General features: G+C 56.3%; 1 protein-coding gene across 3 annotated transcripts in view; it reads right to left on the bottom strand.

The window, feature by feature from the left end:
* Positions 1 to 286: 286 nt before the first annotated feature.
* Positions 287 to 25,552, bottom strand: part of H6PD (hexose-6-phosphate dehydrogenase/glucose 1-dehydrogenase) — a 34,403-nt gene continuing 9,137 nt past the window's right edge. For 2 of the 3 annotated variants that reach the window (XM_082865449.1, XM_082865448.1), the window contains exons 2-5: positions 17,412 to 18,048; positions 16,132 to 16,249; positions 4,385 to 4,654; positions 287 to 2,634 (exon numbers count right to left, since the gene is read on the bottom strand). In XM_082865449.1, the coding sequence (XP_082721575.1) occupies positions 1,271 to 2,634; positions 4,385 to 4,654; positions 16,132 to 16,249; positions 17,412 to 18,048 (2,389 nt within the window). In that variant the 3' untranslated portion in view covers positions 287 to 1,270. Of the gene's footprint in view, positions 2,635 to 4,384; positions 4,655 to 16,131; positions 16,250 to 17,411; positions 18,049 to 22,759; positions 22,978 to 25,552 lie in introns of those variants that run through there. The other variant, XM_082865450.1, reaches the window with a different exon arrangement.

The raw sequence follows: 25,552 nt of genomic DNA on the forward strand, positions 1-25,552 counted from the left end.
GTGGTGAGGTGAGCGCTGGCAGGAGGGACCGGCAGACAGGAGGCCGATGCCGCCACGAGGTAGTATGAGAAGGACAGGCAGCAGCCGCCCTCGGCGCTGACCATCAGTCAAGTCCCTGAGACGGTCGTGGGCAGCCAGTGCGGACATGAGCTGCAGGGCCCCACCAGGGAGGCCTGGCTCAGCCTGGTCAGATCAGAGCACCTGGATGGTCGCGGTCACCTGATGTCACAGCTCTCCCCCCAAATGAGATGTCACCGTCAGAGAAAGATTTAACTGGATCTTCCCAGGTAAAACAAGAGGGGACACCGAGAGTGGAAACACTCACTGGGAAGTCCCCTGAGACACAAAGGACCCTCCTAAACGTGGGATCCCTGGAATGGCCTGATCGTCTATCTCCAGTGTGTTTCACGCAGAGTTGGCTGGGGACAGGAGCGCAAGTGTGGGGGCAGTGGTCTTCCCCGACAGAGCTGGGGAACCAGAGCCTCCTGCCATCAGAGAAATCCATCTACTGAGGAAAGGAGCTGCAAACCAGTCGCACGATTTCTGGATCCATTTTAACACCTCGTTTGTCACCGTGTTACTGTCATCATCATCTGTCCATAAATGGGGCGTCTGAGGGACAGCAAAGAAACAGAGAGGGGGTGGGAAGATCTCCATGGTCGGGACTGAAAAGAAAGAGACCCGAGATGCAGAGCAGGTGGAGGTGGCCCCGGAGGAGACAGGACAGCAGCTGAGTCAGAGGCTCAGGAGGAAGGGGATGGAGCAGAGCTGAGGGCTCCCGGCAGCCTGCTGTGTGGGGGGCACAGGGCCACTGGCGCCTGGGCTCCTGCTCTCTACCGTCCACGTTCTGCTTTTCCACCAGAGCTGGTCGAAGGGGCCCGGCCCGCAGGAAACCCCCCATTAACCTCGGCCCACCACATTGCTGCTCACGCAGGGAGCTATTTTGCGCTGCGTCCTATTTTGCGCTGGTTGGTGTTCACGTGTAGCTGCTGCAGGTCTTTTCTTAAGGTGGACATTTCTCTCCTGACTTGGATTTGAAGCTTCTCAAGGGCAGAGGTTCCATTTCTTCCTTGTTCCGGTGTGTACCCGCCACCACTAGGCAGGGACGGTCACGGGGGCTGGGGAAGGCCTTTGTCCTTCGTCTCCGGGAGCCTGACCACGAGGCATCAGATTCCAGACAGCAGGGCACGCGGGCTGGGGCAGGACTGAGAGGGCGGAGAGAGGGCGGGTGAAGGAAGGCGCGGGGGTGAGCAAAGGGCAGAGGCAACCGTCACCCCAGAAACGCGTCATAGTCCATGTACCACACCAGCTGCCCAGAGTCAGGCAGGACGCCCGAGATGGGCCACTTCCGGGGCTCGCGGCCCACGCGGCTCACCAGCATGGCGATCTCACGCTTCATCCGGCCCATGACCAGCACCGCCACCTTGTGGGCGCGGTTGATGACGGGCAGGCTGAGGCTCATGCGCCGGTGCGGGCTGGAGGGGCTCGTGGTCAGCACCACCAGCTGCTTGCCATCCAGGCCGACGGGGGACTGAGGGAAGAGGGAGGCCATGTGCCCGTCGGTGCCCATGCCCAGCAGCACCAGGTCGAAGCTGCTGTTGGTCACCAGGGTGGAGATCTCCTCGGCATAGGCCTGGGCGCCCTGGTCCTCCTCGGCGCAGAGCCGCTGGCGCCGGTGCACGGGCATGGGGTGGACGTTGTAGTAGGGGACACGCACGTGCTGCAGAAGGTGAGCCTGCAGGCCCTGGAAGTTGGACTCAGGGTCCCAGAGCGGGACGCAGCGCTCGTCCACCAGCCATAGGTGTGTGTGGGCCCAGGGGAAGCCATAGTGCCCCATGGCCAGCTGCTGGAACAGGGCCACGGGGCTCGAGCCACCTGAGAGTGCCAGGTGGAACTTGCCAAAGCGCTTCACAGCCTGCACAGCTGCAGCCTCGATGTCGCCGGCCAGCCTGGCGATCAGCTCCTCCGGCCAGGCCGATATCAGCGGACTGCCTCGGTACTTGGCCCTGAGAACCTGGAAGTCGCTGGGCATCGGAGCAGAATCCGGCCCCAGCACCAGCTGCTCCAGTGGTGGCTGGGAGAAGGACAAGTGGCTGCCACTGAACTCAAAGTCCAACAGGTGTCCATTCTCTGCTCCTCCTGGGTAAAGGCGTGGGACCTCGTGGGCCAGGCTGTCCAACAAGGGCGTCCAGAAGACCCAGGAAGCCAGCAAGTTCTCCATGGTGATGAAGGAGTCCTTCCGGTGGTGGAAGATACGAGAGATGAGGATGGAGTAGGCGTCCTGCTCCCTCACAGGGCTGTAGGCGTAGTAATCAGACAGAGGGCGGCCAAAGAGGCGAAGCCCAGGCTGGCCCTCCACTTCCTTCCAGCTGGCGGAGGGCAGGGAGGGCCTGAACAGGTTCCTGCTGACCAGCACGGCTGGGCCGCCCAGCTCACCGTGGCCAATGTAGAAGATGATCTGCTGAGGAAGGCAGTGGCTCTGGGCCGGGACCCAGCGCTTCTCGCTCTGGGCACAGTACGCCTGGTCCTTGAACAAGATCCGAACGTAGCCCACTCTCTCATCCAAGGCTTTGCCAGACATCAGGATGAAAGGGACACCCTCCCAGCGAAGGTTGTCTATGTGCACGAGGACGCCTGGGGTGACAGGGGACAGTGGAGGTGATGTGCACGGGGATGCCTGGGGCGACGGGACAGTGGAGGTGATGTGCACGGGGATGCCTGGGGCGACAGGGGACAGTGGAGGTGATGTGCACGAGGACGCCTGGGGTGACGGGGGACAGTGGAGGTGATGTGCACGAGGACGCCTGGGGTGACAGGGACAGTGGAGGTGATGTGCACGAGGACACCTGGGGTGATGGGGGACAGTGGAGGTGATGTGCACGAGGACGCCTGGGGTGACAGGGACAGTGGAGGTGATGTGTACGAGGACACCTGGGGTGACAGGGACAGTGGAGGTGATGTGCACGAGGACACCTGGGGTGATGGGGGACAGTGGAGGTGATGTGTACGAGGACACCTGGGGTGACGGGGGGCAGTGGAGGTGATGTGCACGAGGACGCCTGGGGTGACAGGGACAGTGGAGGTGATGTGCACGAGGACGCCTGGGGTGACGGGGGGCAGTGGAGGTGATGTGCACGAGGACGCCTGGGGTGATGGGGGGCAGTGGAGGTGATGCTCCAGCATAAGAACCAGGTCCTCTCGGCCCACCTGCCCTCCTCTCCTTTCCTTCCTGCCAGCAAGCCTTCCCCTCTGCGAGCCCTCCTCTGGGCACCCCTGGCCTCGCTAGCCTCACCCCCATCTTTCACCTCTTCTGTGACCATCTCTGCCCAGTCAGTGCTGAAAAGCAGCCTCTGGGGCCACCTCGGACACCCAGCTCCCTGAGGCACCTCTCAGAGTCATCGTCCCCAAGCAAAGGGGAACTGGACTGAGAGGCTCCAACCCAGAGCCTCTGAGAGGAGTCTCAAGGAGGGTGGGCAAGGCAGCAGCGATCCTGACTGAGGGGCTGTGGGTTCCTAGGGAAACGGACTTCCTTCCTGTTTGCAGAGCACTCAGGACGCGCTGAGGCCGTCACATACAGGGAGAAGGGGAGGGTGGACAGGGCTCTCAGCCACGGGCCAGTGGGGAACTGCCGTGCAGGTGAGGAGGCCTGCAGCGGGGACCACGGCGGTAAGAGCCGGACGCCGAGTGCCCTCCAGACTCAAGTTCCCACGTACTGTCTCTGCGTGACCTTGGGCAAGTTTTGGCAACTTGCCTGAGCCTCATGGTTCCTCACCTCTAGCGGGGCATGATGATCACACCTGCCTGACGCGTCTGTACACGTGAGGATTAAATGAGATAATGTACATAAAGTCCAGCACGTGGTCAGTGAGGATTAAATGAGATAATGCACATAAAGTCCAGCACGTGGTCAGTGCCCGACAGGCAGCTGCTGCTCTGGCTGTGGCGGCTGCTACCCCAGAAAGCTCTGAGCCTGTGGAAGTGTCCAGAGGACGGCCCCGCTGGGCACCTGCCCACTGGGGGTGCCCCTGGCTGCAGCGGGCAGGCCTGCAGCCTCTCTGGGGGCTGATGTAAGCTCCACGAGGGCAAAGCGAGGTCTGAGCCCAGACTGGCGAGCCCCGGCGGGATCCGCGGACGTGGACTGAATGGAGACTGCCACTGAGGTGTCCTCCGCCCAGAGGGAGCCAGCAGGTGACCCGCGGCTCTGAGCTGGCGGGAGGTCAGAGAGGCAGGGGTACTTCTTACTCGCCACTGAGCACCCTTGTGAAAACCCCACTTCAAGTCCCTTCCAACCCAACCTGAAGGGCGTCCAGGTTGGGACCAGTGCTTCCGTCTGGGGGATAGGGGTGGGGGCGGCCCGCAGCCCGTGCCCAGCCCCAGAGCCCACCTGCAAAGGTCGGCGTCAGGCTGTGGAAGCTGTCTGGCTTCTGCAGCTCTCTGCGCACCTGCCCGCGGTAAGCCTGGTACTGGCCCACGACAGCACTGCCCCTCTGCAGGCCCCGCAGGGCCCGGAAGGCCTGGAGCTTGTGCCCCAGCACCGCCTCCGAGCTGCTGAGGTTGAGGGGCAGCTCCATGGCCACCAGCGTGAGGATCTCGGTCAGGTGGTTCTGCAAGACATCACCGATGACGCCGTACTCCTCGTAGAAGCTGGTGCGACCTGTGCGGGAGGAGGGCGAAGGTCGTAAGCAGCTCCGCGACGAGCGCCAGGAGCCCCACCTGTGCTTCGGGTCCCCAGTGCGGAGAGTGGGCCACAGGGCAGCACAGGGGGAGGAAGGAGCGCGGGCGTCTCTGAGCCACCTCCCTTCAACGAGAACCGTTCCGCCAGGAGGTGTCAGGCCCCTTGGGCGTCTCCGGGCACCTGCCTGGGGAAGGCTGTGGTCCCCGCTGAGGCCAGACTGCATGCGCGGATCCTGGGCCCTGGCCATCAGGTCTGGCCCTGGGCGGCCTGCTAGCACATGACCCTGACGAGTTACCTGACTTCTGAGTCTCTGCTCTGCATCCTGCCATCAAATGGGGCTCACTGCCACCCCCTACCAAGCGCAGGAGTCGCCGGGCAACAGACAGGTCCTTGCCAGCAGCTCACAGTGAGTGGGAGGGAGGGAGGGAGGGAGGGAGGGAAGATGGGAGGGAGAAAAGCCAACAGAGACATTACAGACAGAGCTCGTGACAGAGGGGAACGGCCGGGCCCCTCTGAGACCTGAAGAGGCAGCCCTGCAAGAAGCTGGGGAGAACATTCCGGATGGAGGGGAGCTTCGAGAGGAAAAGCCTTGAGGCAGGAACAAGCTCGGCCGCCAGGCGCCCAGAAGGAGGTGAGCGGGACAGAGCAGGCAGGAGGGCAGGGCTCGGAGCACCTGGAGACGAGGCTGGACTTGTTTCTAAGCTCAGGGGAAGCCACTGGAGGGTCGGAAGCAGCACACAACAAGCTCTTCCGTACATTCACAGACGCCCGGCCTGCTACGGGGAGAGTGGCTACAGAAAGAGGAGACCGAGGAGGAGGCTGTGCGGTTGCCCAGCGGGAGACGGTGGGGCCTGGGCTAAAGTGGCATCGAAAGGGCAGCTGGACGGAGCGGACGATCCTTTCTGGGGTCAGAACTGACTGGGCCCGCTGACCGATGCGGGGAAGCACGAGCAAGGGAGGGACCAGAGACAACTCCTAGGACTCGGGCCTGAGCAAAGACGGGCAGCGGCGGCATCTACTGAGATGAGGAGACTAGGAGAGGGATGGTCTGGTAGAGGGGAAACCAGGAGCTCGTTTTAAGCTTTAGACATACAGGTGGAGACGGCAAGTTGCCCGGTGGACAGTTACTGAGAGGCTAAAAGAGGGTGACACACAGAACACTGATCACAGAGCCCGGCAGTGACAACACTGACGCCTGCTGTGCCTGGGACAGTGCGGAGATGCTAGGCACCCGCCCCCGGTCACACCCACGAGATCCTGCACGGCGGGTACCATGACTGTCCCCGTCACACCCAAGAGATCCTGCACAGTGGGTACTGTGACTGTCCCCGTCACACCCAAGAGATCCTGCACGGCGGGTACCACGACTGTCCCCGTCACACCCAAGAGATCCTGCGCAGAGGGTACCATGACTGTCCTGGCTCTACGCGAGAGGAAAGAATCAGAGGCCCAGGGCCAGGACAAGCAGAGTCAGGAGCTGGTTAACCACACACGTTACTCTCCCTCCTCCAGACCTTGGCACGAACTCTGATTATCAGTGTCTCAAATACATACAACGCGGTGGTCTAAAGGCTTAGGGTTCAAAGGCACAGCAGCTCAGACGACATGTTCACATTCAGCTGACTTGCCAAAATCTGGGCCAGTCACAGCCTTACGTACAGAAAAGGTACCATCACGGTAGGAAGAGCAGTCTTTACCCAGCGTTCACGGGCGCCACCTGTAAGATGGGACCTGCTCTCCCACCCAGCAACTCCTACTCTTCCTTCGGGTCTCAGCTTCTAGGAGATGTTTACCGACCTCCGGGCCTCCCCTCCTGGGGTCCTGTCTTTGGCCAGTTCACCTGACTAACTCGGTGCCTGTTTATCTGTCTTCCCTGGAACCCTTGAAGCTCCGTCAAAGTAGGACTGCATCTGTCTGCTCCCTGCTGCACCCCGAGCACCAGATGCGCTGCTGCAGTCACATCGCAGAACACCGTACGGCCGAGAAAGCGAACACACACACGTCGTCAGGAATCCACCTCAAAGGCACAGTGCTGAGGAAAGAAACCTGATTGCTTTGCTAAAAACTAACTATGACATAAAATGACCAGAATAAACAGAATTTCAATCAATGGAAAATACAAGGGAAATCAGAAATTCCATAGATGGGTTTTATGGATTAGGAACAGCTGGAAATAAAGTCAGTTATTAGAAGACAGGTCTGGAGAGATTATGGTGAATGCAGGTTCAAGGGACAGAAAGACTCAACTCTCACACACACACAGTGCGACGGCTCTTCGAAATGAAACGGCACGTTGTTTAGGGAACCGGACACACATAGAAACAATAAAGAGAAGCAAGGGGAAAGTCCACCTGAAACTTGGAACGCAAAGGACAGGGACTGGGGGAGGGACACAAGGTTGGCAGGTACCCTGGCATTCGTCACACACAGTTCTGCGTATCTTCCCTAGATTGTGTAAGCATTCTTTTTTATCCGGTCAATATTTAATTCAAACAAACAAAAAGAAGTGGCTCCCGGTTCAGACCTGCCCAGCCCACCTGCCCTGACCCGGCTCGCCATCTCTCTCGAGCCAGCTGAACGGGGAGCAGGGACCGCCAGCCCTGAGTTCAGCCCCACAGGCCGGGCCTGGTGGCGGCGCCAGCGCTGCGGGGCAGGAAGTGAGGCCCACAGCCGGCTCGTGGGAAGGTGCCCTCGTCCTCAGGGGTGGAGCGTGAGGCTGCAGCTCTGGCCGAGGAGGCAGAACCCCAGACGCACAGGACAACCAGCCCGGCGTGCCTGCCGCTGAGAAGCCATGGCTGAGCTCCCAGCCCCAGCGCGGTCTGGTCTCCAAAGTTCGCACACTATCACTGAGAAGACATCAGGAAAAAGACAGTAACGATAATATTGATAATAACAGATGTATATCAGTCCATTTACCCCGCACAGTAACAACAGATAAAGGGGTCCTACTGCTACCCCCATTTTAAAATGTAAGGAAACTGAGGTTCAGAGAAGTCAGGTAACTGGCCCAAGGTCACACAGCTGGTAGAAGGGGGTAAACATGAGATCTGCACCCAGGCAGCTGGCCCCAGAGCCTGCAGTTCTTCGTGCTGTCACAGCCCCCCTGTAGCCACCCAGCACTCCCATCTGAACAGCCTCCTGTGTGGAGCTGAGCCGCGCGAGCTCCAGCGGCTTTCAGAAGTGGAGTGCGATGGTCAGAGCAGCAAGCCGAGCTGGGCCTTGGAGGGATGGGTCTAGGTCAGAGGTCAGGGACCCCAGCACCTAGCAGGCCAGGAAAGGTGTGAGAAGGACAAGGTAGGGCTGTGTCCCTCAGCTGCAGTCAGGCGGGGGGTACCTCACAGGTATGTGGGCCCACGGTGACCAAATCTTGCAATTTTTAGAGAACATGAAAATCTGGATCATTAAGTATAGTCTCACTTGCACAAATAATTCCGATTTTTTAAGCCGTTGTGTGTCTCAAAGAAATACATGTGTGGGCTGACTCTGCCCCTGGACCATGTCCTAGTTGGGGGGAGAAGCATGAGCCGCAGATCAGAGGCCCCGACACGCGGGTCCGACAGTGAGGGTGAGCCTGGTCTGGCAGAAGCGGCCAGGTTGTGACTCGGAATAGCAGATACCAAGAGCAGATGGAAAGGGCTTTGGAAACTAGACGGAGGGCTTTGAGGAGCTATTAAAAGTTCTTGACCTCACCAGTCAAACAGTTACTGTAGCAATTCCACTCCTCGGTGCACACCCAAGAGAAATGAAAACATATGTCCACGGAAAAACTTGTACATGAATGTTCAGAGCAGCGTTATTCACAATAGCCAAGGGCTTCCCTGGTGGCGCAGTGGTTAACAATCCGCCTGCCAATGCAGGGGACACGGGTTGGAGCCCCGGCCTGGGAAGATCCCACATGCCACAGAGCAACTAAGCCCATGCGCCACAACTACTGAGCCTGCGCTCTAGAGCCCGCGAGCCACAACTACTGAAGCCCGCACGCCTACAGCCCGTGCTCCGCAACAAGAGAAGCCACTGCAGTGAGAAGCCTGCTCACCGCAACGAAAAGTAGCCCCCGCTCGCCGCAACTAGAGAAACCCCGCGCGCAGCAACGAAGACCCAACGCAGCCATAAATAAATAAATAAATAAAAATAAAGTTCCCTTCACAATAGCCAAAAAGTAGAAACAACCCAAATGTCCACCAACTGATAAACGGATAAGATGTGGTACATCCATCCACATGACAATGTTATTCAGCAAGAAAAAGAAATGAAGCACTGACACAGAGAACCTTGAAAACATTACGCTGAGTGAGAGAAGCCAGACACAGAAAGTCACATATTGTACGTTCTATTTACATGAAATGTCCAGAATAGGCAAATCCACAGAGACAGAGAGCAAGTTCACAGGGGCTGGGGGCTGGGGGCTGGGGGAAATCAGAGGTACGGAGCTTCTTTCGCGGGGTGATGAAAATGTTCTAAAATTGATCGTGGTGACGGATGCCCAGCTCTGGGAATACACCGAAACCCACTGAATTGTAAACTTTAAATAAGTGAACTGTATGATATGTGGGTTGTATATCAATAAAACTTTTTTAAAAACGGTGTGAAGCGTAGGGAAGTGGACCCCTGAAGGAGGCGCTGTGGGAAGATTAAGCCATCTCTGATTGGCAAGATGAACAGAGAGGGGACTGGTGGAAATGAAATCAACGGGGCAGCTTTTGCTGCAATCAAAGGAAGTAACAGGGGCCAGAGCAAACAGTGAAACACAGAGACGTTATTCAGTGCGTGAGTGAAGACCGCACGGTCACGGGCTGGATCCATGAAAGGCAGTGCGGGAGTCGTGATCTGGAGTCTCTGGAACCAGGCTGCTCGGGTTCGAGGACCCACTCTGCCACCTTTCAGCCCTGTGACCCCGGGCGAGTGGCTCCACGTCACATATAAAAGAGGACTGGTCACAGTACCTGCCTTGTAGGGCTGCTGTGAGGATTAATGGGGCTTGGAACGGTGCCTGGCACGCAGGGAACACTAATGAACATTGGCCAGCGTTATTATTACAGGGGCTGTGAGAGAAAGGCTACCAGCTGGGCAACTCAGAGAACGCTCACCATTTGAAAATAAAGAAGTCAGAAAAAGCAGACGGTATCTCATGAGAAAAATGCAATGATGGTTTAAGTTCTAAATCTGCTGGGTCTGACGTGGTGATACACACCCGGTGAAAATATCTCAAGGGCAGCTGGAGGTATGATACTAGGGCTTGGGAAGGCAAAGAATGCTGGAGATAGACTAAATCTCATCACATCAAAGATGCCAATGATGGTGAAAGCATCATTACTTTGTCACCACTAAGAAACAGGCTGCCAATTCAACGATATCACCCCATCAATGGTAAACCCAGCTTCAGAGAGGTTCAAATATGTAAAAATGTGTGTCTTAGAATCAATGAAATACAGGAGATTAAAGAGTGTAAAGAGGATAATTAAAGCTTCGAGAACAGATGAATGCTTTATGGAGAGAATACAGCAGAGTCCTAAAAAGCCCTGTCATCTGCTTACTAGTCATTAGTTCAGCAAATCCCTAAACAGCCCCCTTCCTATTTTTATCCTCTCTCACTCCTGGGGAGAACACATTCATAGGTTTACTACCCGCTGTGTAAAAGAGAGCTTCCTTCATTCCTTAATCTCAAGCTTCGGGATGGGGTGGAGGTGCGCCTGTGTTTAGCACGGCCCATACGTTTGTGGACTTTGATCCCTTCCTGCTTAGCTGTACTTCCAGTTAACGTGGAGTGATGAGGCCCAGGGCTGGTACCTCATGGCGGAGGGGCAGGCAGGGAGAGGAAGGTATGGGCTGGTCCTCCTGACGGCACCCAACAATGTGATTTCTTCTGGTTACCACCAGTTACTGTGGACTGATTTTTCCTGAAAATGATCCATAATGACTCCTAGCATCCTTCCTAGGTTGAAAGCTGAGGGGTAAAAACCCATCAATACGTGAACAAGGACAGAATAAAGCATGACCAGGCGGGACGACAGGAACAAAGACCCCTATGAACTTGGCTCCCAAACTGTTGAAACCCAGAGCTCGTCCAAGTCACAGGATCACAAGCACAGGAGACCCGTCACTTTGCTCCTTGGTCGTGCTGCCCTCTGAAACCTCACGGGGCGGCACCCCACATGAGGCAGAAGCAGCTGTGTCCCACACGCCTGAGAAGAGCTGCTGCAAACCTACCAAACCGGCAGGAACAGGGGAGACAGGGGCGCCCGATGCGGGCAAAGCTGTAGGAATACCACTAGTGATGGACGCTGCTGTTGAGAATTTTCTGGAAAACAGTCTGATAAGGTAATGACCGCCATGAAGTCGTTTTCACCCTTCAGGCCTAGTCATTCCACTTCAGAAGTATACTTTAAGAAGAAATACTTTTTAGAACACTCATAAATGTTCTAGAATTAGATAATGGCTGCGTGACTGTGTGACTATATTAAAAACTACTGAATTGTACGCTTTAAAAAAGGGTAAATTTTACGGTGTGTCAATCGTATCTTAATTTTTTTTAAGCGTGCAAAGTACTATTTAAAATAGCAAAAAGTGGAAACTGAGATGCCTAATAATAGAATAATTCATATTCTGTGATATAAACAGAATTGAACAGAAACACAGAGCTACTGAAAGGTATATATTACACAAATTGTCAATACATGGAAATTTAAATACATATGTAAGTGAGAGAGAGGATAATATTATGTGAAAAATGGACATAAGAGGACTTCCCTGGTGGCGCAGTGGTTGAGAGTCCGCCTGCCGATGCAGGGGACACGGGTTCGTGCCCCGGTCTGGGGAGATCCCACATACCATGGAGTGGCTGGGTCCGTCAGCCATGGCCGCTGAGCCTGCGCGTCCGGAGCCTGTGCTCCGCAACGGGAGAGGCCACAACGGTGAGAGGCCCGCGTACCGCAAAAAAAAAAAAAAGTGGGCATAAGAGAGAATTGCAGATCCATTACAGGTCTTTATATAACCCAACACAAGTCACCTACAAGCCACGTGGAGCCCAGAGAGACGGAGAACACTGCTGCTTCCCCTCCCTGCCAACCTGGAAGGAGAACAGCATCTCCTTTTGTAGAGTATTTCCATGCACATTATCTGCTTTAATCCTTAAAACAATCCCAAGAGAGAGGTAACAGGGGTTACCATCATTACATAGAGATTGTGCTGAAGATGCAGCCTTCAGATCTGGGACCAGAAACCCCCTCCTCATTGCCTTCACACTGTGGGAGATCCGGATTTTCCCAGCAAAACAAAAAAAAAACCTAAAAGCCAGCTGCCATCTCTACCAGTAGCTTCTGGGACGGCTAAAAATAAAAAGGTGGAGGGCCAAGGAGAGTGAGGGTCCATGGGCTGGAGGCCCGGCAGCTGCCCTGGGCTCACCTTGCAGACAGCCCTACAGACGGCAGGTAGGGGAGCTGAGCGACCTCTCAGCCCCTCCTCACACACCAGGCTGGGAGGCGAGACAGCTGGTGCGTACCTGGGAGGATGCTGGCTGCCTTGGTCCCTCAGTGAGGGGTACGGAATGATCATTCCAACCCTCAGAGGTCAACGGGCATCATGCCAATGTCAGAACAGGGACCCTCCCGAAGCAGTGACAGCTACACTGTCCTCAAGAAGTCTCCCTCCTTTCCCCTGCAAAAAAAAAAGAGCCTTCCAGCCAGAGGGGAATCTAGGGCAGCAGAGAGACAGCCCGAGCACACCCTGGCAGGAAGGCCAACTGCCGACGGCCTGGACAGAGGGGCTGCAGGTGCAGTGGTTAGGAGCTTGGGTTCTGAGGGGCCACCGACCTGGGACCACATCCCAGCACCCCCGGAAGAAAGGGCAGCCTGGTCTGCACAGCTGCACCTCAGTCCATGAGCGACCAGCCCCCCTTTCAGCAGACCCCTTCCCAGTGGCCGCGATGAGGGCCGGCAGGGCTCACCTCCACACACAGGCTAGTGGCCCAGACAAGGTCACACTTTGGACGGCCCGGAGTGCTGCTTCAGGAGACCCCGGCAGGTACCCAGGGTTTCTGTGACGCTCAGGGGCTCACTGGACGGGGACTCCCCAGAGGCGTACCCCAGATGAGGCTGAGCGCTGGGGCTGCAGAAGGACCACTTCTCCTCCCGCCTCCCCTTTGCTCTCTCCCCCTCCTGCCTATGCAGCAGCCTTGAATGCAGCAAACTCCTCTGGGCCAGGGGCTACGGCAGAAAAGGAGGAAAACCCTCTCCCACGGCCGCGGAGCGGGGGAGCCGGGGGCCTGGATGGTGGGGCTGGGGGTCGGGGAGACATCCAAACCACCGTGCAGCTCAGAAGCCCCCGTGCCAGCGCCCACAGCCCCTCCCTTTCCAGCACGCAGGCCGCAGTCTAGGCTGCCACCAGGAGCTGGGCCATCCCGGGCCTCCTGGCACAGGAATCAGCGAGGGGGACGGGGGCGGGGGAGTGCCGCCACACTCTGTCCTTCTGCTTAACGGCCAGACCACGCGGCTCGGAATCCTGCCTGGACGCTTGCTGGCCACGCTCAGTCCTGCTGCGGCAGCTCGCCTGCTGAGCTCATCAAACGACATCAAGACACTGTGACCTCTGGCGGGGAGGGCAGTCTCTCCTCCTGCAGCCTCCCGCCCCCAACCCCAGGAGGCGGCACAGCCGAGGCCCCGATGTGCTGGGACGGGGCCTACTGGCCATGGTGGGGCGGCTGCAGGGTCCCCAGCTCCTGCAGGACCTCCCTGGGGGATGGGCTCCAAAACAGGACGCAGAGGGGAGAGCAAGGATCCGTGCTGGGGCCACAGGGCTGTACCAGGCCGCCTCCTCGGGATGCAGAGAAGCCCGTCATTCCGGGTCCCCGAGCCCCAGGGGAAAGAGAGACAGGCAGACAGAAGGTGGGGGGCAGGGAGGGAAAGAGACAGACACAGACACAGAGGAGAAGAGACCCTCTGTTCTCACTGTTACCGAGGACCCAGGTCCACAGTCCCACCCTGCGGGGATGAGCACAGAGGCAGGAAGTCATCCCACCATACACTACCAATGCCTGTGTATCCAACCAGCAGATAAATGGGCCAACCAGGGAGACCCAGCACCCAGGACAGCTGCAGTCCTGCTGGCCACCTCTGACAAGGACAGTGGGCTGAACTATCCCCCTCTGGCTGCAAGCCCCTCAGGGCTGGTGGGTCCCCGCCGCCTGCCCTGCTCTGTCTCTCTCTGCCTCTGGGCCAAGTGGAGCAGCACGTGCTCTGGGGTTAGCAGCCGTGAGATCCACTGTCGGAGCCCACACCCCAAAGGCGACAGGGCCTGAGCTTTGGTCACACACAGCAGCCCTGAAGGCAGAGGCGTGGCATCACCCTCCTTCCTGGACCTCAGCTGTTACATTGCCGTTCAAACCCGAGACTCTCCCTGCCGTAGGCCTGCCGTGGCAAACAGACCTGCCCAGGCCTCTCCCTGCCTTTCTGTTTTGCCTTCTGTTTTCCTTTCTCCAACATCCAAAGGTACCTTCGCAAGGATAAGCAGGCCTGCAGTTTGCCTAGCCCCTGGCTCCGCAGGGATCCTGCAAATGACATCAGATAGCAAGAAGGATGGGGTGGCAGGGTTGGAAGAAATAAGAGGCAACAACGCCAACTGGTAACTCCAGACATCACGGCTCTTCCCCAACCCAGGGTGGGCCCGGGAAGGAGTTGCCAGAAATGCGCTAGGAGAGAAGACCCCGTGTCAAGCCCAGGCAGAGAGGTGCTGGCCCCTGCCCCTGGCCCACAGCTGGGGTGACGGAGGCTTCCTCCCATCCCGCCCCACACTCTCAGTGCCGGATCTATAGCTCATCTCTCTGCAGATGAAGCCAGGGCACAGCCCAGCCCTCAGTCCTGCCAGGACACCCAACACACACAGGCACAAGGAGGAAACCCACGGCCTGAGCCCTTGCTGAGGACAGGAGGGGAAACGTGGGAGGCTCGGGAAGGATCCCCGAGACCCACGAAGGCTCACGGCATGGGGAGAGCCCCTCTTTTCTCATATGGGTTCCAGATGGAGAAACCCAGCTCCCCTAAAGGACAGCAAAGCCCTTCGAGGGCTGCCTCCTGCCTGACACCCCAGCCCACCGCCCCGGCCCCAAAGCACCATCTGCATCATTCCCTGTGGAGCCTGTCCTGATATATTCCCTCCCCCAGTGAACCCCTGAGGTAGCAGGGGACCGCGGCTGGGTTTCACACCTCTCTATCACTGCAGCCCCCGGAGAGCTTATATAGCACTAAACACACGTTCAAAGACAAAGGGGAGAAAGCTGAAGAGAGTCACCAAGGGAAAGAGAAAGAGACAGACCTCCTGGTCCCCCATCCAGGCCCGAGGGGCCCTCCCCTCCGCCCAGGCACACACTGTGGGGTGGGGACGGTGGCCTCCGGCACTGCCGCCCAGGCTGCGGAACACAGTGGTGGGGACGAGCTGACTGCAGTGGTGCAGAGCCTGGTGCCGGGGCCAGACTGCCTGGACCAGGACCCGGCTCCACCACTTCCGGCCGTGACCTTGGGCTCGTCACCAAACGTCGTCTGTAGGTGGAAGCTAATAACAGTGCCCATCTCATATGGCTACTGGGGGCATCGGCAAACAGTAAGAATTAGCTTTAATGATTTGGGGTTAGAACCGATGCTTTGAACACACACAGTCAATGCTCACAAGACGTGATGGAATCACGGAACGCTGGAGCTCAAAGGGGCCTCAGCTGCTGTTGTTGACACAACCCGCTGGCCTCACAGATGAGGGACAGGAATGGGCGTGCTGAGGTCACTTGGATGCAGAGACAGGCCTGACACTCAGGTGTCCCTACTCCCAGGTCAACACCGCTCATTCCTGCGGTGTTTGGTCAGCACTTCCCAGGTGTGTGCCAGGTACCAGCGAGGAGCTGGGAAAGACAGATGGGGCGGGGATGAGACGAGGCCAAGAGCGCAGAGGGGCAGGGAAGGGAGGCACGTGTGCTCTGAGTGTGTGGCAGAAGCAGACCTTGTCGGGACGGTCAGCAGAGGGCTCCCCAACCGAGTGACCAGTGAGCTGAGAGCGGATGCACAGGAGGGACAGGAGGCGAGCAGGGGGGAGGAGAAGGCAGAGGGGGCCGCTGATACAAGCACTGCGTACGAGCCCGGGAGCCCTCGTGCGAGCTGCCGGTCTCCACCACACTCACAGGAAAGCCAGCTTACCTCCCAGGGTTCACTGCCGGCCAGTGTTTCAGCACCTGGGCCAAGGCTGCTTAACGGGACTGCACGCTCCCTAAGGGCAGCGATGACCACGTGGGCTTTGCCTGCAGGCACCCCGGGGTATAGCATGACCCAGAGCTGGGCACACGGCAGGCCCTGGAGGGAGACCACACACCGGCAAAAGCTCCCCTCTGAGCACTGGCCAAGGCGCGGGGGCCTGGCAGACCCTCTAGTCCTGCGGGCCGACGCCTCACAGCAGACGCGGGGCGGCGACCACTCACGCACCTTCTGCGTCCACGGTCTCCTTCATGATGATCTCCACCCGCTCCACGTGGTGCCGGTTCCAGAGGCCGTCCAGGGCCTTGCGGTTCTGGTCTCGGAAAGGCAGGATCTGGGCCACCACCTGCCAGGGAAGGAGACTGTGGTGCTGTGGCTCCTCTCAGGACGAAGAGGGAATCCTGACCCAAGGAAGGGCCCCCAGCCTCTCTGCCCCCTGCTCAGAAGAGACGCTCTCGGGAGCAGCGGTCCCTGGACGCCAGGGCTTCACAGCCCAGTAAGGACTCCAGAAGCCTCTCCGTCACCTATACAGGGTTACCAGCTTTTTAGTTTGCAAAGAAAGAAAATATCTAAGGATTCTCTATTTCTATTATCATCAATTTTTAATAAAAGAGATATTTTAACACTAAAAATGGAGCAAGAAAAGCTTCAAATTGAATACCACCCAGTTTTTGGTTTTGTTTTTCTAATTTTTCCCATAAACAAGTGAAAAAACCTACCAGGATGGGCAAGTGGCCTGAGGACCTGTCTTTGGAATACTGCAACTCCAAATAGGGCTGGACGGAAGGCGATGCCTCTGCCCCAGATGACTACGTGATGCAACCCCCCCCCCCGCCCCCGTAGCCCTGGGCCCACGTCCTGGTCGGCACCAGAGAACACAGGTGCTCGTGTATTCTCTGCTGCGGTTTCTGGGAAGAGGCATCCCGAAGGGGCCCTGAAGGTATGTTCAGAGAGAACTGGCCAGCTGACTAGCATCACCCAGGAGGCCAGCCCCTCGCTCCACCACAGGGCCTGGATGAGAAGCATGGACTTAGGGTCCCTATTACATTTTAAGATCTCGTTACCAGCCTTCTGGTTCAAAACAGAACTCAGGAAGAAAAAGGTACTGAGAAAGAGCCGATGGGTTGCGGAGTAAGGTGGTTACATCTAATTCCCGCAGCACGCCCAGCTGGAAGCCAGGTCCACACCCCAGAGTCTCAGGGCCCCCTCTGCAGAGAACGCAGGGCAACGCAGAGACGTCAGAGCCCGAACCCTGGCCGGGAAACAAAGAGGACAGGATACACTAAAGAACAGGTGGCTGGACAAGTGGACATGGGCCAAGCAGTCCTGCCCTTGCCACTCACCGCCTTTCCTCCGGCCTCTTACCTCCTGCCCACAGTCAAGATGACCATGGGAGCCCAGAGTTCACGACGCCTTCAGGACCAATTCTGCCATCGGTGTGGCCCTGTGGACGGGGTGCACCTGCACCAGCTCCCTCCACCCCAGCAGGCTGCTAGCTGCAGGCTCACCTGCTTGCCCAGGTAATGGTCCACCCGGTACATCTCCTCCTCTTGGAAAAAGCTCCCAAGTTCTGTGGCCAGCTGCTGGGCTGAGCGGTGGTCGTGGCCGAAGGGTTTCTCAAGGACAACGCGCAGCCAGGCACCTGGGCCTGGGCGGCAGCTGCTGCTGATGCTGCGGGCAATCTCTGCATAGGCGAAGGGGGGCACCGAGAAGTAGAAAATCCTGCCGGCCTCCCGGAGGCCTTCGTGCTGGACCCGGGCCTCAATGTCCTTGCTCAGGGCCAGATAGTCCTCAGGTGTCTTCAGGCGGCGGTACTCGCTCAGCTGCTGGAACTGAGCCTTGAGTTCAGCACAGCGACCGGGAGCTGTGTCCCTGGGGCAGGAGAGGGACTCCAGGACCTTGGCTATGACCTCCTGGCCCTGCTTGGTGCTCGTCAGAGCAGTTCCGTGGAAGCGAAAACTGTGGCCCTTCCCCGCCTCCTCCAGGTACAGCTGGAACAGCCCCTGCCATAGGTATTTTCTGGCCAGGTCCCCGGTGGCTCCCAGCAGGATTACGGAGACGTGTCCCTGGAGCTCCTGGGCCTGCAGGCAGCCCAGCAGGGCCATGCACACAGCCGCCGTGAGCATATTCCAAGCGCCTGCGTGCCTGGGGCACATGGGGAAGACAGACAAGGAACAAGGAAGGATCAGACACGGCTCAGGCGGCTGCGATGCAGGAGGGAAACACACTTCTAGGTTATCAAACGCTTCCTGCCTGGCAAGAAACAGCCACCTTGTTCTCAGGAAAATGTTACAGTCCCGCAGCTTCCCTCTCCCTCCTGAGCAGCTTGGCTTCTCTGCCTCAGCGGGTCAGGAGCCTGCCCCGTACGCAAGGACGACGCCACTTGCTAGAGGTGGGCCATTCTGCTGCAGGAGCAGGGCAAGGTGGCACCAGCCTCCAGGGAGGTCCCAGTGCAGCCGTGCGCTTGGAGCTGCCCACTCTATGACCGAGGCCAGTCTCGTCCGCAAAGCACGGGTGGCCAGGACCATCGGAGCAGCAGGCCTTGGTCTTGCATGATGGCTGGAACTTTGGGAGGAGACATCACTGCCCCCTCACTTCTTCCTCTGCTCTTCCCTTGTCAACTGGGCTCCAAGCACAAAATGATCACTAATCACTGCTACAGCACAGTGATCAAAAACACGGACTCTGGAACCAACTGGCTGCGTTTGAATCCCAGCTCAACCCTTACTCTGAACAATTATTTCACCTCTCTGGGACTTCCCTGGAGGTCCAGTGGGTAAGACTCCAGGCTCCCAATGCAGGGGGCCTGGGTTTGATCCCCGGTCAGGGAACTAGATCCCGCACGCATGCCACAACTAAAAGATCCTGTGTGCCGCAACTAAGACCCAGTGCAGCCAAAATAAAATAAATAAACAAACAAACATTTTCAAAAAAAATTATTTAACCTCTCTGTACCTCAGTTTCCTCATCGGAAATGGGGGTATTAGTGGTACCTACACCACAGGGCTGTTAAAAGGATAAAATGAGTTAACATTGAAAACATGTTTAGGAAAATGCCTATCTCCTATAATGCACTATATAAGTGCAGCTATCATTATGGAATATTGCTAATAGCAGCAAACGCTGAATGCTAGCAGGTGCCCAACACGGAGCTAAGCACTTCTGTGCATTGGCTCTCACTGAATCCAGACAAGAGCCCTGAAAAGAACCAGTGGAGGGGGTACTATCATAGCATCCCCCCTCATTTTGCAGATAGACAAGCTGAGGCTCAGGAAGGTGAAGGTCCCGTGGTGGGAAAGCGGGGAGCCGGGCAGGCACCAGGCTCCTTGGCTCCAGGGCTGACGGGTAGCAATTACACACCGCAGCCTCGCCAAGGTTAGCCTAACTTCTTGGCTAGGTTTCAGCCTCAAATTTGAAGCAGCTGACATGCAGGAAAGGCGAGAGGCCTTGGACCTGTCACAAATGCACCAGAGGGTTTAATTTCTCTGGCCTTCTGCTCTGACCAAGGCTGTAGGGCTTGATACGCTCGACTCCTACTCCATGGCTCTCCCATTCTCCAGTTTCCTGCCAAGGCCAATGCTTTGACGGAAAGGCAGAGGAAGCGGGAGGAAAGCAACACGGGTTCTCAGACATAGGTGGGGGGACCGGGGCCCAGTCTGGGGTGTGGGAAGACTGACGAAGGAACAGTAATAATCATTATATGGCACTTATTATATAGCAAGTATTCTATCGATAAAGGATTAACAAAATCCTCAACAATGGGGCTACAGTCTAGTTATACAGATAGGGACACTGAGGTTTAAAGAAATAGCAGGGCTTCTGCAAAGGCCCTGCAGGGCTTCTGCAAAGGCCCTGCAGACCTTCCCACATCCCTTTACCATCCCCTATATCAAGGGGCCAGACCTGCCCCTGACTCTGACATCAACCCCCTCCTCTCACTTTGCCCTTTGCCCCTTCCCCATCTGTCTTGAGATCCATCTCCAAGATGGCCCTGGTTAGTGGCCAAAACAAGATGAGGTTCCAGCAACAGTGTCTGCACCAGTTCTATAGGACACCAGACATTCCCATCATTGCCGCTTTAACTGAAGGACCACGGGACCACATGAGCAGCCCCCAGCTTCCTCTTCCGCTGTCCCTTTATGTGCGCTCACGCCCAAATCCACAGACGGCCCGGAGAACCATTCCGCTTTCTCCTCCTGCTGTCCTGTCCTTGGCCTTGCAAGCATTTCTTTCTCACCTGGCAGCCGCCCCTGTCTGGAGGGAAGGGAAAGCTGCAAGGTCAGTGCAGGAAAGAGGCAGTGAGAAATCTGAAGCCCAGAGAACAGCCTGGAGAAGGAGGAGCGGCCAGCTGGCAGCCGCGTCTCAGAGCTCCTGCCCGGATACTGGTAGCCAGAGGTCTGGATGCGCCTGGATGGGCAGGCGAGGGAGCCCCGAGGGCCAGCACGTCTACCCCAGCCCAGAAAACTGCAGAAAGCCGTGACGCTTGGCCACTCGGCCTGAGCCGACCCCCGGGCCTCTATTTAACCCTGTTCTGACTCTGAAGTCTGCTGCGGTCTTCCCTGCCCAGCCCTGTCCCGGCTCCCAGTTCCCAGGTTAGCCGCCCTTATCTCCTGCTTACGTCCCCACCCCCCCAACCCTCCACCCCCCAACCCTCCACCCCCCCCACCCCCCACCCCCCCCCCCCCCCGCCCCGGCCTCCTTTAAACAAACACAGATCAGAAATATCAGTTACTGAAATGGTTGCTTACTCTGTGGCTGCTAAACAACCAGGGAACCACCCTTTCCTAAACAAGTCAGGGGGTGTGGCTCTGTGTGTTTGGTTTTCTTATCACCATGTTTTTTAACCTTAACAGTGTTTCTCAAACTTCTATGTGCTTATGAATCTCTTGCGGAGCTTTTTAAAATGCAGATTCTGATGCAGAGGATCCGGGGATGGGGCCTAAGGTGCTGAAAGCTGGTCCACAGAGCCCACTGCGAGGAGAAGGGCTCTGGGACACTGAGCGGTGAAGCCCAGAGCCAGGGCTGTTGTCAGCGGAGCATCAGACGACCCGGAAGGTTTTCAACCTGCCTCCTACTCCCTTCACCAAGGCAATGAACCTCTGATCCAGCAGGCCAAGGGCAGGTGCAAGCACGGGTATTTCAAAGCAGCCTCCAACAGCTGAGACTTGCCCATTCCCCTGCAAAACCTGGTTGCTAACGACCTCGAGCCTAACACCTGACATTTACCAAGCAGTCAGCGTGTGCCAGACGACGTAAATGCACTATCTCAACCTTCCCTCAAAACACTGTTGGGGGGCTTCCCTGGTGGCGCAGGGGTTGAGAGTCCGCCTGCCGATGCAGGGGACACGGGTTCGTGCCCCGGTCCGGGAAGAGCCCACATGCCACGGAGCGGCTGGGCCCGTGAGCCATGGCCACTGAGCCTGCGCGTCCAGAGCCTGTGCTCCGCAACGGGAGACGCCACAACAGTGAGAGGCCCGCGTACCGCAAAAAAAAAATAATAAAAAAAATTTAAAAAACACTCTTGGGAAGGAGTTCTGCAAGGATGCCCATTTTACGGATGAGGAAACGGTAGGTGAAGTCAACTGTTGAGTCCCAGAGCCTGAGGCCCCAGTCACTACGTTAAACAGCTCCCTTAGTCGAGTGGAGGAAGGGGGCCTTTGGGTAAGAGGATGGGCTCAAGGCCACCTCTGAGCTGTGTAACCCAATGAAGTCACCCAGGCAGTCCTCACCTGACAAGTGGGCTAATAGCCCCAAACCAATGGAGGCCTGCACAGATGAGCTGAGATGGTGGAAGCCTTGCCACTTCCTCCTCTCAGGGTCTACAGAGCCCAGCCCTGCAGACAGCACAGGACACACCCCAGCATCTGCTGGTCCTTACACCCTGAGAGGAGGAAGACGGGCGTGCAGGTGTCCTCCCTGCTGCCCCGACACAGAATACACAGGCTCAGAGAAGCCCAATTACGTCAAAGTCGAGGTCAGGGTCCCCACCCTGGAGCAGAGGGGAGGTAACAGGGAACCAGACGGCTCTACACCCCCTGTGGCCTAAACTGCTCTTGGGCTGCAAGGCTCTGCTTTTGAAGGATTTTCTGAAGCACTTCCTCCTGCCTCCTTGCCTGCTCTGAGAGGAACGGGCTGTGAAATACAACCGCTACTAAGATTACATACGTGAACTTAGAAAAGACACGGAAGCGGCATTCCAACGGCTGATCCTGCTATGCATCGCTTCTATTTTTAATTAATAAATAAGAAAACTATTAGTGCAGAGTTTGAGCCACTCCAGGACAGGAGGACAGTGTATTAGACTGTGGATTGGAACACATGATGATCCTTCCCCAGAAGAATCTAAACACCACGTAACCTTGAACATGCATATACCCTGGTGGGCCTCAGTTTCCCCATCTGTGAAGAGATGGAGCTAAAGGACCTCTACAGCACTTTCCTGCTCCTAAACTCTGTTTTCCAAGGAAAGGAGATAACATCTCTATTATCAGGGAGACGGCCACAGCCTTTCTGTAAGGGCACTTTAGAGCCTACAGCCTTAGGCCGGGAAATAAAGGACTGAAATAGGAGGCATGGAGCTGATAACTGAGTGTCACCCAGAAGTTAAGGCCAAACTCTTCGAAGCTATAACTTCAGTGTGTGGAGGATGCGATTTCATTTACAACAATTATTATTCAAGATACTTGCCAGAAACACACTACGCTACCAAGTGCGGTGCCGCGGAGGCATCCTCTGGGGGTGACAAAGCTCATCCCAGAGTCGGGACTGACCGGGCCCATGTCCAGAGTCCAGGGCACCTCTCGCTGCCCCCAGCTCCAGGGTGAGGGGTTCCTACCGGGCAACCTGGGAGACTCACCTTGTAAAGTGCGGCTCTGCTAACATCCCCAAAGCTGTGAGCACTGACGTGGCCAGCCAGAGGGTATGGACCAGAAGCGGGGTTCCCGTCTGTTCTGCCCAAAGTGAAAGAGGCAGATGTGGGGTGCACCCAGGACCAGTCCCGGCACAGCCCCGGCCTGAGCGGGCACTCCAGCGGCAGAGCCGTTTCTGGGAAGCCACAGGACGAAGCACCTCTGATCCTCTGGTCCCAGCAGACAAGCGGCAGGAGAAAGGAGCTGGGAGGTGAACGCCAGTGTCTGCTGCCGCTTTGATCCCTTTCCCAATGCCACGTGGACACCTTTGACCTCTACCTTCTGTTTGCCCAGCAGGAGGAAGGGGGATTTCGTTCAAATCACAGCTCAGGAGCTCGGAATGTTTAGAAGAATGCATGGGAGTAAAACAAGAGTTCAAAGTGAAGGTGACTTTTAGCTAAAGTACAAGGGGAAGTGCCCCGTCCCTTCTACACTCGCCAACTCCAATGTGTTTCCTGCACTCTCTCCTTTGCGTTCTGGGTCCTCCGTACATCCCCAAGCAGATGCCAGCCGGACCCTTCACGATGAACTGTGACCTGCATGCGTCCCCCTCGAGGCTGGACAGGGGACAGAATCCATAAGATCAGCTCTGAGGCTTTTTCCTCCCTAATCTCAGAGAATCCTTACTCCCATCACCTCGTTAGGTATCAATCCTGGGTCCCTGTGGCCCAAATGGCGTGCTGGAGCCACTGCATACCTGCACACAAGATGCCACGGCTAAATCTTCAGGCATTTGTCAAGTCAGTTGTTAAACACAGCCATTATTAAAAACCGAATTACACAAATTTATAACCAAAGAAGTTATACTAAAAACAAAGGGATTAGGGGAATTCTCTGGTGGTCCAGTGGTTAGGACTCCAAGCTTTCACTGCCAAGGGCCCGGGTTCAATCCCTGGTCAGGGAACTAAGATCCCACAAGCCAGTGTGGCACAGCCAAAGAAAAAAATAAATAAATAAAACTCTTAAAACAAAACAAACAAAGGTATTAAATACTCAAAACTCAACACTCCCTAACTGATTTACTTCATTTTACTATTATCTATGCTCTTGACATTATTTAACCTATTGTGTCCGTAAGGTGAAGATAGATACTCTGTAACGTGTGCTGGAGGCTGGCCAGCGTGGGAACATTTACACAGCAGGTGTCTGTCGGCAAATGCCATCAACCTGCCTCCCCACCACCAACCGCCACCCTTTCAGAGGTTGTTAAACATTCACCAGCACACAAATGCCCATACACCAAGTGGTTATTTCCAGTCTGGACTTTCTCCCCCTAAACTCCCTTCTCGTACAATCAACTACTACTCTGACACCAACAGCTGGGTGCCCGCAAGACTTAACCACGTTCAAAGCTGAACTGCCTTATCCCCCAAATGCTCCAAATGCAGATCTTCCCCATCCCTGGCAAATGGCACCTCAAACCTTCCAGGTGTCAGGCCAGAAACCTTGGGGTCATCCGATCTGTCAGCAAGTCCTATAGTTTCTGCGACCAACACTTATCTAGCATACAACTACTTCCCACCATTCTCATCTCCTTCCACCTCTGCACTCTGGTCCCAGCCTCCATCACCTCTGTCTGGACCACTGTAGGAACCAGCTCACTGGCCTCCCGTTTCTATCTTCGCCCGAACCCAGCAGAGTGATCTGTTTATAGCATCAGTCAGATCATGTCATTCTTCTGTTCGGTGGCCTGCGGGGTCTACACATTCTGGCCTCCCATCTATTACCTCTTTGATCGTCTCTCCTATCTCTTTGATCTGCCCCTCTCTGGGCTCCAGCCACCCATCCTCCTGCCTCAGGGCCTTTGTACTTGCTGTTCCCGCTGCCTGACCTACTTTTCCCTGCAGGTGTCCACGTGGCCCACTCCCTCACTAACTGCAATTCTTTGCTGAAATGTCACCTTCTCAGGGAGGCTTTCTCAGCCGACTCTGAGTAAAATCGTAAACCTCCAACCCTCATCTCATCCCCTGCTTTATTTCTCCCCGTAGTACATATCTGTATGTGATAAGTATATTTATTTTGTTTATTGTCTGTCACTCCCCCCCTCCCCCGCTCAAAAACGTAAGTTCCAATGAGGACAAGGGTTTTTGTGTTTTGTTCACTGCCCACCTCCAGGGCCTGGCAAAACAGGGCCTGGCACACAGAAGGTACACTATAAATATCTGCTGAATGAACAAAAGAATTCCCATTGCCCAAGACCACCATCACCTGTGTATGAGCACCTGCGTGTGAATGATGGCATGAAGGAATAAATCTCTAATGGTGACTTCACGCACTGTGACACAGCACACAATGGCAGCAGCTCACTACCTGAAATGACACTATGAACAATAAAAGAGAATATAGAGCATTTAACTAAATGCCAAATACTGGGCTAAGAGCTTCACAGGCACCATGCCATTTAATTCTTGCCACAGCTTATGAGACAGGTACTATTATTGTCCCCATTTTTAGAATGAGTAGAGAGAAAACTAAGGTGCAGAGAGATAAAATAACTTACTGAAGGTCAGGCAGCTCAGAGGTGAGAGGATTTGAATACAGGCAGCCTGGTTCCAGCACTTACTTCCCACCTACCTGTAAAACGTGTGACTACAACCCCAAATAGCAAATTTAAAACACTGTTTTAGGGGCGTTCCTGGTGGGGCAGTGGTTGAAAATCCGCCTGCCAATGCAGGGGACACGGGTTCGAGCCCTGGTCCGGGAAGAGCCCACATGCCATGGAGCAACTAGGCCCGTGCGCC

The sequence above is a fragment of the Leucopleurus acutus genome (assembly GCF_964270905.1).
Source record: "Leucopleurus acutus genome assembly, chromosome: 2".
In the NCBI taxonomy this organism is placed as follows: domain Eukaryota; kingdom Metazoa; phylum Chordata; class Mammalia; order Artiodactyla; family Delphinidae; genus Leucopleurus; species Leucopleurus acutus.